The 17,582-nt window shown below is 42.2% G+C and overlaps 2 protein-coding genes across 11 annotated transcripts in view; one reads left to right on the forward strand and one right to left on the reverse strand.

Annotated features, from left to right (window-relative positions):
• Positions 1–11,881, reverse strand: part of Rapgef2 (Rap guanine nucleotide exchange factor 2) — a 265,529-nt gene extending 253,648 nt beyond the window's left edge. For 9 of the 10 annotated variants that reach the window (XM_070012626.1, XM_070012625.1, XM_070012628.1 and 6 more), the window contains exon 1: positions 11,138–11,880. In XM_070012626.1, coding sequence (XP_069868727.1) covers positions 11,138–11,206 — 69 coding nt within the window. In that variant the 5' untranslated portion in view covers positions 11,207–11,880. Of the gene's footprint in view, positions 1–11,137 lie in introns of all 10 variants that reach the window. The other variant, XM_070012622.1, reaches the window with a different exon arrangement.
• Positions 276–3,935, forward strand: LOC138820763 (UDP-N-acetylglucosamine transferase subunit ALG13-like). Its single transcript, XM_070012595.1, is given in 4 exon segments — positions 276–377; positions 2,482–2,611; positions 3,689–3,748; positions 3,751–3,935. Coding segments are annotated over 4 exon segments (477 nt in total).
• Positions 11,882–17,582: the final 5,701 nt, after the last annotated feature.

Raw genomic sequence — 17,582 nt, forward strand, 5'->3', positions numbered from 1 at the left:
GATGTGAAGGGTAAACAAAGGAGGAGGCTGCAATGCCTGGTAAGAAATGTACGCATTATCCTGCCCATGTAATTGTAACTCCTCTGTACAGTATGTTCACAAATAAAATTAAATTAAATTTAAAAAAAAAAAGACTACTAAGCTAAGGGTATTGTACTACGAAGAGCATGACTGGGGCTGTGGGTTTAATTCCCAGCACTACCAAACAAAAAGAATAGCACAATTATTTTCCATGCAGTTTTTTCAGAGACAAACAATGTGTTTCAGTATTGATGATGTTAACTTTGATCACCAAAAGTGACCATGTGAATCCCACTTTTGCTAACTTTGTCTACAGTATCTATGCTACAAATCACTCAGTTGATGCTGGCCTGGTGGTGAGTGTATGCACCAAACCCTTGAACCCAAAGCACAAAGTAGGCATACTAGCAATTTTATTATAGCATATTGCTATAACATTTTTTAAAATTTTATTGTAAAGATGCCATACAGAGGGGTTACAGTTACATGAGTAAGGCAATGAATACATTTCTTGTCGAGCATTGTTACCCCTTCCCTTGTTGTTCTCCCCACTATCCCTTCCCTCCCCGACCTCTTTCAACTCCCCCCCACCCCTAATTTGTGAAGTTCAGTTCCAATATACTGTCTTATGGGTATCATTGTTGCAATTGCTAATCTCTTACTAATTTTAATGTAAACTATATTACAAGTGTGAATGTGTAAGAAAAACACATATAGGTTCAATATTATCTCAGTTTCCAGCATACAGTGGGGATCCTGGAACACGTCCCCTACAAATAAGAAGGCTATTTATACATCCATCAGACTTCCTTCTGGTTAAAATAAAAATAATGTCCATGCAAACAAGTCGTTTAAGGATTCAGGTGGACCTGTTGCAACAAGGAGAAGTACAAAATGTCATGTCAAAACCAGCTTTACAATGTCGGTGTGGGGGGGGGGGGTATGACTGGGTGGGGGGGAGGGGGGAGGCTGGGAAGGGAGGTGAAGGGTAAACAAAGGAGGAGGCTGCAATGCTTGGTAAGAAATGTATGCATTATCCTGCCCATGTAATTGTAACCCCTCTGTACAGTATGTGCTCAAATAAAATAAAATTTAAAATTAAAAAAAAAAAAATAATGTCCATGGAGTGATTTCTTTGAATGAGATCATGACAAGCATATAGCTAACTTTACTGCTTCTAGTTCTATCCCACATGTTGTACCATTGCAATTCTTGTTCATCTAAGACCTATGACCTCTTGTCTATTATCTTATACTATTATTTTAGAATTCTCTCTTTAGTACCACCATTTAAATACATCTCATCTTGCCCTATCAATCCCATTACTTATTTGAGGAACTCATGGCCAAACCATTCAGTGGTGATAGCAGAAATTTGTTGGGGGTGGGGGGCAATCTCCCAAAAGTCACATACTTTATTATTCCATTTATGTTATGTAACAGTTAAATGACAAAATTATAGAAACAGAGAATAAATTAATAGTTGCCAGAGTCAGAGTTGTAAAGGGCCAGCCAGAGGAAGTTCCGTTTTGTTGGTGATGGTGGTGGTCATGGTGCCTGAACTCTGGGCCTGGGCGCTGTCCCTCAGCTCTTCAGCTCAAGGCTAGCACTCTACCACTTGAGCCACAGTGCCACTTCCGGCTTTTTCTGCTTATGTGGTGCTGAGGAATCGAACCCAAGGCCTCATGCATGCAAGGCAAGCACTCTACCACTGAGCCACCTTCCCAGCCCCAAAGAAAGATCTTTGATGGAGGAATTGTTATTCATATTCTAGTGGTGACTACTGATGGAAGAAATGGTACAAGAATCCATTTATTACTTCTTCCATGGAAGATTAATCTACAAGTGTCTCAAAGGGAAATATTCAATGCAAAAAAAAGAGAATCAGCCAAGTGTGGTGGTGGTATATGTACACCTGTAATCCCAGCAATTGAGAGGCTGAGGCAGAAAGAACAAGAGTTGCAGGCTTAGTTTTGAGTACACAGTAAGACCCTATCACCAAAATAATAATGATAATAATAACAACAATAGTAATAATCAGTTCACTCTATAATGAACTCTCAGGAGAAATAAGATAATCACCATGGTGCTCTAACCTTTAGATGCATTGTTAGCTTCTAGAAAGTTACAATGAGGCTTCCCCAGAATGACTAGTTAATGACAAATTCTTATTTAAAGTGTCCTTTCTATCTTTTATGTTGAATTAGAATCAATTCCATGGTTAGGAAAAAAAGTGCCAAAATCCAGATATTATGATGAGTTTCAGCTTATCAACTAAGCATCCAAACAGGAACAAATTGTCTAATTTTTTTCACTTTCTTTTGCTCATATTAAATACCAAAAAAAAAAAAAAAAACTCTGAAGCCCTACAATCTATAATTTTCAATTTATAGGAAGTAATGAGAAAGTTCAGCTAACAGTTTATTTCCAATAACAAAAAAAAAAGATTCCTCTTTTCCAGTTCCCAACACCAGCTCCTCCATACCATGACTTATGCACAACAGATATGAAGTGCAGAAATAGAGGAACCCAGACAACACAAGGACTAAACTTTCCTCCACATAACCTAGCCTTACCAAGACTGCACCAAAGTTAGTTCCTTTTAGACTGGAGGGGGAAAAAAAACCTACCTACATCAAAAAACATTTCACATTATATTCACTAGAATGTGGGGGGCAGGGGAATGTCATGAAGAGACAGAAATTCTTAGTAGTTAAAATAATGTGGCAACAATTTTTCATCATAAAAAGATGATATTATAACCCTACTGAACGTAATTGTTACTAGATATGTTCCAGTTCTGACAAAGCTACAAAAGATCAATAATATGTACTAAAAATTGCTACTCTACTAATTTACCATTCTTAATCCAATCAAAACACACTATAGAAGGAGTACTGTTAATAGTCTGAATAAATGATACCAAGACAGAAATAACAGCTGATTCCTTTAGTGGAGCAATTGGAAGATGCTGGAAATTAGGAGGTGGGGCCTAGTCACTGTGGGTGTACCCTTGAAGGGCCTGTAGGATTCCAGCCCCAACTCTTTCTCTGGCCAAATTGTTTAGACATACACTCCAGATACTGCCAAATGAGACCCTCCCTCTTCCCCCTACCCCCCACCCCACCCCACCAGTCCTAAAAGTGATAGGCCTGGCAAGGCTTGGCAAGTCTTTAAAACACAACCTTCAAAACATTTGAGACACAAGAAGCTTTTAGTACGTATTTCAGGTATTTGTTAGGAAAGATGACTGACCCAGAGAGTGAAGAAATGGTCTCAAATACTGACTCCAATCATTACATTGTGCGAGCATATTGTACAAGTCAACTAGTTTTTCAAAAGAAAGAATCTTTAGCTATCACATTATCATCATAGATTTAAAAACTTGTCTTTGGAGGGCTGGGAACGTGGCTCAGTGGTAGAGCGCTTGCCTTGCATGCCTGAGGCCCTGGGTTCGATTCCTGAGCACCACATAAGCAAAAAGAAAAAAGCTGGAAGTGGCACTGTGGCTCAAGTGGCAGAGCCTTGGCCTTGAGCTGAAGAGCTGAGGGACAGCACCCAGGCCCAGAGTTCAGGCCCCACGACCGGACCCAAAAAAAAAAAAAAAAAAACTTGTCTTTAGAGAATGCTTCCTCTGTGTAGAACTTCTGGGTCTTCCTGAGGTACAGGAAGCTGTTTGGAAGCTCTGGAAAAAGGCAAGCCATTTGTGGTAGTTGTAAATGAAAAGTTGATAACAATCATCAACTGGAATTGGCAAAGCAGCTACACAAAGAGGGACATCTCTTCTACTGTACCTGCAACACACTTCCTGGGCTGTTACAGTCAATGGCCTTATCAACCCTGAAATATTATCCTCCTGGCCACCCAGAAAAATTTCCTGCATTTTTGAATAAAGTTGTTGGATTACAAAAATAAACATTAAATTTTTAACAGTTAAAAAATACCCCCATATATAATCCATTAAATGTGATAAATTCAAAATAGACAAATACATTTACAGAATAATATAAATATACTACATACACCCATTGAATTTTTAGGCAATTTTATGGGTCCAAAACTTATTTGAGTTCATAAATGTAGCCGATTTTCCTAATCTTTAATATGTAGTGAGCCTTCATAGTTTTCTCCTAGAATTTCAAATGGATTTGGCAGTGTTTTTTAAAATATGCAAGGTATGATGATTTACACCTGTAATTCTAGCTCTGAGAAGCTGAAGCAGAAGGATCATGAGTTTGAAGACAGCCTAGGCTTCATAGCCAGACCATCTAAAAAAATCTAGAAAAATGTCAACAATTATAATTGAAGTTTGATATTCTTTAGAGTATAAAACAGTAACAAATTATTTTTGCATAAGAGCATCTTTAGCTTCATGATTCAGAGAACTATTTTTTTTCCAAAGCAGCAATGATGAAGAACTTAGTAGTTGTTTAAAAGTAAAAAGATGACCAAATTTTGTTGACGCATTATACTTAGAGAAATTACTTTTATCCTGAAAACGAGTGGATATCTACACTTTTTTATTCTAAAATATAAACAGAATGTGACAAAATAACCTTGGTTAATGTCAAAGCTTTAAAGAGTAGAACAGACTAAATCAAGAGGCTGGGAAGGTGGCTCAGTGGTGGAGCGCTTGCCTTGCACACATGAGGCCCTGGGTTTGATTCCTCAGCACCACATAAGCAAAAAGAAAAAAGCCGGAAGTGGCGCTGTGGTTCAAGTGGTAGAGCGCTAGCCTTGAGCTGAAGAGCTGAGGGACAAGTGCCCAGGCCCAGAGTTCAGGCCCCACGACCGGACCCAAAAAAAAAAAAAGACTAAATCAAATAGTATGTATATTGTCTGGGCACCAGTGGTGCATGCTTGTAATCCTAGCTACTCGAGAAGTTGAGATGTCAGGATTGTAGTTCAAATCCAGCTCTGGTAGGAATGTCCATAAGACTCTTCAATTAACGATCAAAAAGCTAAAAGTGAAGCTGAGGCTCAATTGGTACAGTACTAGCCTTGATCCAATAAAAACTCCTCAGGGACAGTGCCCAAGCCCTGAGTTTAACTCCCAGGACACACAAAAAAAGTTTGTATATTATACAGTAGAATTTGCTGTTAATTTTGAAGGATATTCTATCATAGTGATAATGAAATATTTACTGTATGAGAGAACTTGACATTGCTGTTTTACAAATGAATAATAAAAAATGTGTATAATGGCTTAAATTTAAAAACAAAACTTGTCTTTGGGATAACTATATAATCAATTAGATGCAGATGGTTCCCCACTTAGATCTTGACTTTACTTTTTTTTAATTTTATGTTGGTGCAAAAGTGTATTCAATAGAAACCATCCTACAAATTTTGATCTTTTCCTGGACTAGCAAAATATTGTATTACACCCAGATCACTATGTAATCACAATAGTATGCAAGGGATACTCTACAATATTGTGTGTTCCCAAGCAGTGGGTATTCATTAGGTTAGGAGCATTTGATGCATTTTCAACTTACAATCTATTACCATACAATGTGTTTATCAAGATATAACTTCATCCTAAGTCAAGGACATATGTATTTCACATTTAGATCCTCAGAATATACACACAGAAGACACTGTAGTATAAAGAGCCAAATGAGTAAAATTATATTCAACAGTATGGAATTTTTTCCTATGAACTAGAAATGTCCATCATAATTTGCTATGCTTAGGTCCTAATAGCATAATTCAAGCATAGTTTAAGACAATGAGACAACATACACATACAGCTGGCTGGTCAAGCACACTCCAACAATATCTAATCCATCTCTACTGCACAATCCCAGCTCCTGACTTTCTCAAGCCTTTAGACTGGACATCAACCCTTAGGAGTGAACTCCTACTCCCCTAACTCTCAATGCACACTACATCTGATGGTATTACAGCACAAATGAACCACAGCCCACTCACAGAATACCAAAGATTGATGAGTTACTTGAGGGACATATTTCTTATTTCATCTTTGCATTCTCTAGGCCATGTAAATAATAGTATTTCATTAAAATAGGCTACAGTTAAATAATAGCTCTCAATAGGCAATGAATAGTTCACGTACTTTCACCTCAGGAAGCAATGATCATTACACACATGAGAAAACTGTTACCAAAACCAGAGTGCAGAGAGGAAATTTCTTTTTTTTTTTTTTTTTTTTGGGTCCAGTCGTGGGCCTTGAACTCTGGGCCTGGGCGCTGTCCTTCAGCTCTTCAGCTCAAGGCTAGCGCTCTACCACTTGAGCCACAGTGCCACTTCCGGCTTTTTTCTTTTTGCTTATGTGGTGCTGAGGATCGAACTCAGGGCCTCAGGCACGCAAGGCAAGCGCTCTACCACTGAGCCACCTTCCCAGCCCCAGAGAGGAAATTTCTTATGCAGTGCAGGTATGAAGATCTCATAGACTAACACCAGTTTCCAAAAATTCTTGGATATAAAATTCACAAAATAAATAACAACACTTTTCTAAAATTTTATGCATCAAGCAGGAACAGTCTCTCTGGGTTCTAAAAGGTATCTGAGACATATCCCAGGGTTACTTAATGGGACGTGAAGTTCAAATATCATGAAAAGAAAGACCTTACTTGCTGTGATACATTAAATTCCCCAAATTCTACCCAAATGAAGTTTTTGGTAGGTTCACAGCCTAAATTTTCATTGATATAGTGAGTGTTCTCTTATAACAAAAAGACTATTTCAAGAACTTGACAAGGGATTTTTATTATTATTATTACATTGCATTCATTAGTAAAATGAGAGTTAGAGGAGGTAATAATTGATTTCACTTTTATGTCCCTTCTTAGAAGGGGAAAAAGATGCAGGGAAACCAAAAAAGCTGCCAATAGGCAGCCCTTCTTCGTCTTTACCTGCTCCATGAAATGCTAGGGTTCAGAGCAGACTACAGTTAACCCAGTCCCTACATGTAGCATTGCACTGGGGCTCACTGTGATCACCAGCCAACATATGCAATACTAATTAGGAAACTTAATTACTAATGTTTAACAGGTTATATGAAGGCTTCAAAGCTTCCACCAATAACTGCAAAAGAATGTCAATAGTTTTTGCCATAAATTTAAGTTTTCACTTGTTCAGTCATGTGCTATATACTGCTTAAAATGATTCTTTTCATCCAAATGTATTTTAATCAACAAACCAACATATCACTGTTGTGAAATTTAAATGCATATGGTCAATCATTTCTTGCAAGACATACTTTTCACATTGCACAGTTTAGCTGTGCTTTATAACCAAAAACTATTTAAGAGACAATTATTACTACCTCAAAAATGACCTAAAATACAATGAAAATATAAGCTGCCAGATGAAAATATAAGTCTAGAGCTGGGCACCAGTGGCTCACACCTGTAATTCAAGCTACTCAGGAGGATGTGACCTGAGAATCACAGTTCAAAGCCAGCCCAGACAGAAAAGTCCATGAGACACTTATCTTCAATTAACCACCAGAAAACTGGAAGTGAAGCTATGGCTCAAAATGGTAGAGCTCCAGCCTTGAGCAAAAGAGCTCAAAGACAGTGCCCAGCTCTAAGTTCAAGCATCATGACTGACCAAAAAAAAGAAAAAAGAAAAAGAAAAGAAAATATAAGTCTACTCAAAAAAAAAAACGGAAAAAAAAGTAGAAATGTGATGTGGAACTGACATATTTCTTCTTCTAGATTTGAAAGTTAAATATCTGTCAGAGACACTTTGCTAATTCCCCTCATTTAAAGCTCTGTGGGCTAAAGGTCTCCCCTACCTGCTCTCATTATAACTCAAGATAAACTTTTACTGTCAACTTTGCAAAGAATTATATCCTATACTCTGCTACGAATGCTCAACTGACAAATCTGGGCATTAGTAACTAAACTAAAGGTAGAATAGCCACAAAACATTTCAATAGTGAAAGATAAAGTAAGAAAAATTAACCAGAAAGAGACAGTGAAGTCATTTTACAAATAACATTTTAAAACGTAACTTTTATATCTAGCTAAAAGCACATTAAATTAAGTCTTAAGTAAAGAATTTTGCAAAAGATTTTTCACCTAGAAAATTTTAATAACATAAAGCATTTAAACACTCCATAGAAGCAATTTCAAAGGGCCAGAACCCAACAAGTTAATAAAATCATTTAGAAGAATCATTTGATTGTATAAAGCCTGGGGGGATAAAGCTGTTTGCAATTTATTTACATAATTTACATCACTGAATTGCTCTACTAACCACAACTCTCATCTAAATGATTAAAAACACAAACCCAAATAGTTGAATAAAGCAATTACTTTAAAGTCCTCTTTTTCCACAGAGGTGCATTTTAAAATACAAATATAAAGTGCCCATTATTTCCAAGGGAGTATGCTATTTTAGAATACATTGTCCCATTGAGTAAACTCAGGCCAGGTTTCCAGACACACAATATGGAGCAAACAGTGAAGTAGAGACGGCTTTTTGCTCCTCTTAAGATTATACCAGGTGACATAGTAACAGTTCAATCTGAACACAGATGACAATTTTTTTTTCATTTCTCCTAATTATTCTTCCTTTCCATTGGCATGCCTAGAGTTGAGTCTCACTTTCCAGGGGGTATGAACATCTCTTTATCACTCCAAAGCCCTAAAACTCCCCCATCCCAGAGTGTCCTCTTGCCCAATTCTTAGGTTACACTAATGACATCAAGATTGCTTCTAGGTAATTGACCGGACTAAATACAGACCTATGTCTTCAGAGTTTGAAAGAGGAACAAGGCTGACCTGTTTATAAAAGTAAAGTAAATTAAGATGTACTCTTCTCTTTTAAAGAATCTTCCTTTTGCCTGTAATGAGATATCACAAACTACTGAGTCTCTTCTCAGAAGGAGAATTAAAGCACCACAGGCCAAAGATCCCTGATGTACTCCTGCTCCTTCTATCTAGCTTATTTTAACACACTACACAGCTCTAACTCTCTAAAGCATTCCTGAGAATGGTCAGTCCATATAGTAAAACTTTCCAGGCCTGCATTAATAAAACATCACATTTTTTTAACTCAAGTTCAAATTTTCAGTAGTTGAATTACTTTTGGTAAGTCAGGAAAAGATGGAAGACATTCCCATTTCCAGCTAATTTCTCTTTAAAACAATAAGTAAACATGAAGGCTTATATTAGTCTAAAAAAACAAATGAGCACCAAAGTTAGTAGGGCTGACATTTAAGAATGTTCAAAATGTTTAGTGAGTTGCTCTGGGTTTACTTTTCCTGGCAGGAAGAAGGGCTGCTTTCAGATAATCAATGGAGCTTGCATCTTGTATGAGCAGTAACTTACCCACCAAGTTTTTACTCTATTCCACCCAATTGGCAGGGGAATAGCAAAGCTTAGCAATTCATTTGGTTGGCACAATCCACAGACTGTCACAGTGGAGATTTTTATCCCTCTCTGTCTAGTTTGGAGATCCACTCCCTGCCCCCATATATGTTTTAGTCATTGTTATTCTTCTAACTAATCAACTCAGGTACCACTTCCCCTTCTGATTTCTACTATGGCTTCTAACATCACATTCTGACCAACCCAGATAGGTTCAAATATTCTGTTTGAGTGATTTCACTTACCACTTCAAACACCATTCTTTTTTTTTTTTTTTTTTTTTTTTTTTTGCTTTTTTTTTCCTTTTTTAGGTCCAAGACCAGGACTGCCACTTTCACTCACTGGCTAGCCCTCTATCAACTTAGCCACCACACCATTCTTAAACTGAAAGCTGTCACTGGAATTTGCTTTTCCTTCACACTGAGACTGGAAATGTCCATTTGCAGATGCAGAAAACTGATGCATCTGACAGTTTTAAAACAAATGCTAGATGGAGGCACAGGAGAGGTAGCTCACCAACAGGGGAGGGACAAAAATCAAAGCAGAGTACTCCCTGTTCTAATAAAAACAGACATCCTGGAGATGCTGAAATACATATTCTTGTAAAATTACTGCCCATATTCCACGAAGTAGATAAATATGTGCAATCTTTTCTATCCAGGATCTCCATGTTATGACGGTTCAAATGAAAAACCAAAAATGGTACCAGGTGCCATTCTTGGGGCTTATCCAAAGGCAGCCAATTCTGTTCACCTCACATTAACTAATAATATTAGCCTAATAATAGATTAGGCAAATGGAATTGAACACCTAACAAAAAAAAACAACTCTCAAGATTCAGGTCCTCACGGTTCGTGATGGCCAAGAGATTAGGAGGAGTTAAAAGGGTTGGCAAGCAGCTTCCCCCAATTCTTAGGCACATGCATTATTATCAATTCAGCAACTAAAAGCAAAGAAAATCAAACTATCACCACGCTCTCCTAACATCTCCCCCTCTGCACCTGAGATGATCAAATCCAACCACCCCAGCTGCAATACCTCCACTTAACGCAAGAGGAAAAAAAAGCCTGTATAAACGTTAACAAACTTACCTAATTTTGACAAGATTGTGCAACACCAAAAGAATCCGCAGATTGCTTTTCCCAGGAGTGTTACGAATATGACTACTCTGCAGGGATGTCTGTGATTGAAACTAATAACACTATTCTGCCTACTCAACTTTCTTCCTCTTCAATGGAAAGCAGCCTCCCTTTTTCAAGAACGTAAAATAGTAAATAAATATACAAACATCTCAATGTTTTCCTATGCAATGCCCTACGGAACTGTCTTTGGCAAAACCATGTAAGTTTCTTCCTCCAATGAACTCTAAAAGTGGAAGGGCTGCCACAAGCGACGGGAGGACCAGAGTTTGCAGTCTGAGTGGCAGAGGAGGTGAGACCCTTCCTCCAGGGACCCAGCGCTCCCCAAATACTCTGGAGAGAGAAGCCCTAGTGTACGCAGCAAACCCTCGCCAAGCAATGCTTGGGGTAAGATCAACCATTAGCAGGAGAGGCAAAAAAGACTAACGGGAGGGAAAAATAAACCTCTGACGGCCTGGGAAAAGACCTGGAGGTGAATGCGATTGGAAGCCGAGATCCTGATAAGAAAAGGAGCGGTCGGGAGAATTGTGCCAGGACAGGGGTGGTGGAGGACAGGAGTGGCGGGGAACAGGGAAGGGCACAGCCTGTCGGGCACAAACTCGACCAAGTGCAGGCGGCGGGCGACGGGTCTCACCTGGGGGGTCCTCTCCGCGGGGTTCTTCATCACCGCTTGGCGGAAGCTGTTATCCACGTAGGACGCCATCTCCCCCCACCGGCCGGGCTGGGGCCGCTCAGCCACCCCGCCGGCCTTGCCTCGGCCCAGAGCCGCCGCCGCCCCGCACGGCCCGCCCGAGGCTCAGAAGCCTAACCGCGGAGGGTGCGGGGGTCCCCGGGCCGGTGGGCCGGGCCCTGCGGCCCGGAGCGCGGGAGGGACCGGCGGCTCCCGAAACCTGCCTCCCGAAGCCTGCGGCGCGCTGCGGTCGGGCGCTGGGCTTTCGATCCTCCTCTTCCACCTCCTTCTCCTCCTCTCCCTCGCCGCCCGGCCCGGAGGCTTCCAGGCGCGCCCAGCTTCCTCCGGAGCCCGGCTCCGCGCGGCCCCGCTCTGCGGACAGCGGCGGCTCCTCCTGGCCTCGGCGGGCCGAGTTATTTTTAGGGAGGTACGAGTGGCGGCGGGAGGGGGAGGCCGCGGGCGGGCGGAGCCTCGGCCCTGCGCGGAGGGTCGTCCCCTCCCCTTGAGGCTCACGCCGACGCCCGGGGGTCTCCGGGAAGCGCTCGGATCTCCCGCGCCCCGACTCCGTGGACGCTCAACGCTGCGGCCGCCAAAGAGCAGGACGAGCCGGACGGGTCTGGCTCAGATCCCGACGCGGTGGAGCCCACTGGCTTCGGCCGCCGCCGCCGCCGCCGCGCCCGCTCTCCGTCTACTGGGTTCGGCCGTCAGTCGGGACTGCCGCTGCATCCCCGCGGGCCGCCCCGCCGCCGCCACCGCCGCTCCGGCCGCCGCCGCGGGGTCCGCCGCCGCCGCCGCCGCCGCCCCCCATCCGCGCGCCCCGAGCGCCGCCGCAGCCTCCGGAACACCTGGGCCGCCTCGCAACCTCCGGCCCAGGGGCTCCCAGCAACTTTGTTCGTCTCTGCTCGAGGCGGGAGAAGTGGGGCTGCTGCGAGCAGCCCAGTCCGAACACCCGGCGTCAGGCGGGCGGGCGGGTGTCGGAGGGCCGAGCGCGGCGCCCAGCCCCGAAGGAGTGTTTGGGAAGCAGCGATTCCCCTCCTCTTCCCCCGCCTCTTCCTCCTCCAGCGCCTTCTCCGGCCGCCGAACCGCTCCTCAGGGAGGAAGCGGCCTCCCGGGCTTGTTGCTTTGTGCTGCAACCATGGTGAGCAATGAGTGACAGGCCAGGGACCAATTGGCGGAGGCCGCATCATCGGAGGTGGGGAATCCCGTCGCGCCGGCGCCGCCCACTTCTCTCAACCACCCCCCACTCCCTCGGAGCTCACCGCCCGCCTGTCGGCCGCGCCCTCCCTGCTGAGCTGTACCTTTGGCTACGGCCAGGTGATGCCTGCGCTCGGGCCATGGAGAGGCAGCCGTGGCCTGAGCTGAGCCCACGACTCTTGGCACACTACCTGGTCCTGGTCGTGCTCAGATGTGAGCACTATCTATCTGTCCCAACCCCCCTATCTCCCGATGTGGCCTCTCCCCACACTCGGCGCCGGGTCCTGGGAAGCCTCAGCAGCGCGGGGTCGCGGCTCCCAGATTGGCCTGGCGCCGCGCCGCCCCCCCCCCCCCCCCCGAGGGCTGAGAGCTGCCCAGAGCTGAAGCCTGGCCTGCAAGCTTGGGCCCCACTGGGCATTCTTTCTGTACCCAGGGGTTTGGCTTGGAATAATTACGGTGGTGATAAAACCAAAATTCAGGTTTTGCTTACTTGTAATTTACTGCAAGGAAAGCGTCCCTCCTCTGCCTTTCCTGCTCACTCATGCAACCTTCAGACAGTTAACCACAAAATTAAGCAGATGGGAAATCGCCAATTTCAATTCTACACCCATAACATCCCCAGACACACAAACCTATTAGATTTAAGGCCATCAGTCGTTAGTGAGAGACCAGGATGGCAAATCCTGTGACATCAGAAGCATGTATCAGTAGATCTGGCTTTGCCTTTGGGCAGCGCAAAGTGCCTTTTGCACTGCATGCAGAGACCATAGCAAAGCCTGTGCCATCTCACCCTAGTTCCCACAGCCAGGCTGGGCATTGTGTAACTTCCACTCACTTACTGTTAAACTTTGGGACACACTTAGTTTGTGTGTTGTGGTCACTGATGGACAGTAAAAGGATTATTGTTCTACTTACTTGTGAGCTGCTACGTTGAAAAGTTTAGGTTTTTTTAAACAGGCTTTTTCAGCACCTACTTTACTTTTAAACTTGGAATAGGTGATCAGGTAACATTTTAGGGTAGGTAAATAACCTGTGTGGGCCTGGCATGACTTCTCAGAGAAGAGATTGTACCTGTCCAACCTTGGAAAATTGAGTAAGCAATGAATGGTTACCATTAGATTTCTTGAAGTCAAGGGCCTTGATTTCTCGATTTTCTTGCTCTAGGCTGGTGCTCTACCACTTGTGACACACTCCACCAACTTTTTGCTAATTATTTGGAGATAGAGTCTTGGATTTTTCTATCTGAGTTGCCTTAGAACTACAATCCTCCACATCTCAGCTTCCTCCTAAATAGCCACAATTACAGACATGAGACACCAGCCCTACAAAAAGGCAGAATGCAAACCTAATGAAGTGAAAAAATACACCCTGACATCTCCACCTGTTGTCTTACAGACATCTCAGAATTAACATGTTAGAGCCGGTTTTGATATCTTCTTTCCCTGCCTTCACTCTCCCATTAATACAATCTCATCATTATCCAAATTTAATTTTTTTTTTGTCAGTCTTGGGGCTTGAACTCTGGGCCTGGCCGCTGTCCCTCAGCTCTTCAGCTCAAGGCTAGCACTCTACCACTTGAGCCACAGTGCCACTTCTGGCTTTTTCTGCTTATGTGGTGCTGAGAAATCAAACCCAGGTTCTCATGCATGTGAGGCAAGCACTGTACCACTGAGTTACCTTCCCCACCCTAATTTTTTTTTTTAATAGTTGGAGTTTTCCTTGTGTTCTTTCCCATAGGCCCAACAAGGGTCAGTAAAACCTGCCTGGTTAGCCTAAGTGTGTGACTCACTAGTAGAGTGCTTGCCTGGAATTCACAAAGGTTTGGGTTTGATACCCAACACCAGAAAAACAAAAACAAAAAAAAATAAAGGGGAGAAGAGAACAGGGGAGAGGAGGAAAGGAGAGAAAAAAGAAGAGACAAAGAAAAGAAACTACCAGCTCAACCTTCAAACTACCTATATGGATTCCAATGTCTAGATACCACCTGTACTTCCACATCTTTGGTCCATCATTATCTTTTCACTCTCCAATAACTACCTCCTGGTCTTCCTTTTTCTTCCCTTACTTCTAACACTTCGTTTTTAACCCAGCAGCCAAGGTGACCTTCTTCACCCTCACTCACACTTCTCCTCTCCTTAGCTACCCACTCTTTGCAAGGCTTCCTGACCATGGTCTGAATGACTTTTGTACATGGTCCTGTCCTATTCTGTCCTTTGCACCTTATAAACATACACAACTACCTCTGCTCTATTCTCAGTCATTTTTCTGGGCGCATCAGCCTCATTGATGTTTCTGGAATGTTTAACAGAGTTTAGTCTCGCTGCCTTTCCACCTGCTCTTCCTTCTACTCCCAGTTTCTCCATCTGCCTTTCTCCATTCACCTACATCCACCAAAGGAAAACAAAAACTCATATAACAGTGGTCAAAGTATACAGTGTTTCTCACCTTTATTCAAATGTCGTTGTTGTAACTATGCACTCTAATTCTTTCAATATCTACCATACTATGTATTTACTTGTGTGTCTGTCTGTCTGTCTGTCCTAGAGCTTGAACTCAGTGCCTGGGCACTATCCCTCAGTACTATTCAAGGCTAGCACTCTACCACTTAAGCCACAGCTACACTTCTGGCTTTTTGGTTAATTGGAGATAAGAGTCTCATGTACTTTCTTATCTGGGCGCTCTTACTTGGCTTTTTCACTCAAGCCTGCCCCTCTACCAGTTGAGAAACACCTCCATTTCCAGCTTCTTGCTGGTTAATGGGAGGGGAGAGTCTCATGGACTTTTCTGCCTGGGCTGGCTTCAAACTGCAGTTCTCAGATTTTACCCTCCAAAATAGCCACGGGCTCTTGGCAAAGCCCATAATTTTTGTTTCTTTCATTCACTGCTGTATTCTCAATAAATAAATATTGTGTTACTGTGTATTTCTGGGAGATTGTTACATACTTATCTTACTTGTGTGATGGGGAAGAATAGGCTGGAATAGGAAACAACCTCTTTGAATCTGTTTTCAGTTCCATGAGGAGAATAAATATTCATATCCTGAAGATCTGTGAACATCAAATATATTGCATGCAAAATGTATTGTATGATAGTGCTTGAACCATAGTATGTACTCAACAGACAGTGGTTATTTTTAAGATCATTCTCACCATCCCCAACTTTGAGGTTAGTGGGACAGTTATTATCATTCTTGTTTACAAGTGGGGAAACCAACAATAAAATTACTCATGTGACTTGTCCTAGTTCCAGTCTTTGGAAAGATCGGGAAAGAGCTAGCCAATGGACACTCATATACTATACCCTATGATCAATACTAAAAGCCATAATTTATCTGGGTGAGTACTGCTACAGGTAGTATACACTTCAGGTCAGCAAATTGCACTCATCTTTTTCCTGTCTTATCCCACCAAAAGACTCTTGCATATGAGGACCACTGACCTGCACATCTAAACTACATAAACTATACCCCTTATTAGGCTATTTCTCTGCCAAGAGGAAGGCTCAGTTTAGTGAGGCTTAAAAGTGGTAGGGCAGTAAAGTCCAGAGTTCTGGTGCTAGATCTGGAACTTCTTGCCTCATGGAAAAGGATGAACCTGTAGGAGGGCTTCTAAGACATGGAAACTGGACATGGAATCAATCACAGGTGGAAAATTGTGAATTTTAGCACAAATCCCACTCTTCTTTTCCCTCTGAGTACCCTTAATAAGATACTGAATTACACCAGTAACCTTGGGTGAGGCCTAATAGTATGTCTTACCCACCAACAAAATGACTAACTTCTAAGTTATCATTTAACTTCAATTAAAGCTAATTTTCTCACTATTTATAGTCTACTTATTTACATATATCAACAAATGCTATTGCCACTTAGAATCTGGGACACCTTCACTTGGTTTGCATTGTTGTCTTATTAATATTTGAGGACACTGTACTAGATACAACATGGGTGAAAGAATTAGATATAGATCTGCCAGCTAATCTAAGCCAAACAGTATGTTTTGTTGATACAGCCATCTACTATGCTGTCCCCAAAGGCAGGTATAAGAATAAGCAGTCATTTGTATTATTTTCATCCAATTGTCTAGAAAATTATTAGAGTATAGAGGGAGAGATAAATCACTGAGTTGAAATTTATTTCAAGTTCTGGCCTTAATACTATTCTACTTGTAACTTTAAAACTCTTGACCTTCTACCTGGAAAATCTAATACATTCCTAAATATATTGTGTATGTTAGGGTTCAGCATCATTTTTACTAAGAAAGAAATTCCTGCCGGGCGCTGGTGGCTCACGCTTGTAATCCTAGCTACTCAGGAGGCTGAGATCTGAGGATTGTGGTTCAAAGCCAACCCGGGCAGGAAAGTACATGAGACTCTTATCTCCAATAAACTACTAGAAAACTGGAAGTGGCGCTCTGGCTCAAGTGGTAGAGCATTTGCCTTGAGCTGAAGAGCGCAGGGACAGCACCCAAGCCCCACCACACACACACACACACACACACACACACACACACACACACACAGAAAGAAATTCCTGTGAGTGCAGTTAAAACACAAGATTAGGAACAGAGATGTTATTTTGAAAATACAGAGTACTCACTGTTCAGTCAGTCAATAAATAAATATTGTATACTTATTATAGGCTAGACACTGATCTCATTGCATGGAATACTAGTAGACAAATGTAGTCCTTTCCTTAGCTGACTGGGAACTTGTCCCATGCCAAGCACTGTTTTAAATTACTCACCTCTCCTAGAAGGATGAGAGAGAGGATCCAGGAAGTTGTCCTGCTAAGAGCTTCCTCTGGTTGCCACTTTTTTCCAGCTGTACAACCTCTCAAAGCAAGATTTCCTGCTGAGAGGTTGAATTCTACTAAGGACATTCATTCCTCCCATATTTCTCCTCCTCAAGAGACATTTTTCAGCATTGTTTTTTAGTTTCTCTTACCCTTGTACTCCAGGCAGTAAGGATCTCAGGAGTGTGGAATCTTTGTCATTCTTAGCTGAGTATTCTCCACTAGGATATATTGTATTTACGAGCAAACAACATTCCAGAAAGTCCAAGATGGGGAGTACAATTACAGATATCCAGGGAAGACACAATGTGGTCATGGACTAGAGCTATGGAAACAAGATGAATGAACTGTATCAAAAGCACAATCAGAATAGAATGTTAGGTTTGGTTTTATAGATATAATAATTTATTCAGAGTTTAGATT

The sequence above is a fragment of the Dipodomys merriami genome, unplaced genomic scaffold, assembly GCF_024711535.1.
Source record: "Dipodomys merriami isolate MVZ:Mamm:240054 unplaced genomic scaffold, mDipMer1.0.p SCAF_9, whole genome shotgun sequence".
NCBI classification, from domain to species: domain Eukaryota; kingdom Metazoa; phylum Chordata; class Mammalia; order Rodentia; family Heteromyidae; genus Dipodomys; species Dipodomys merriami.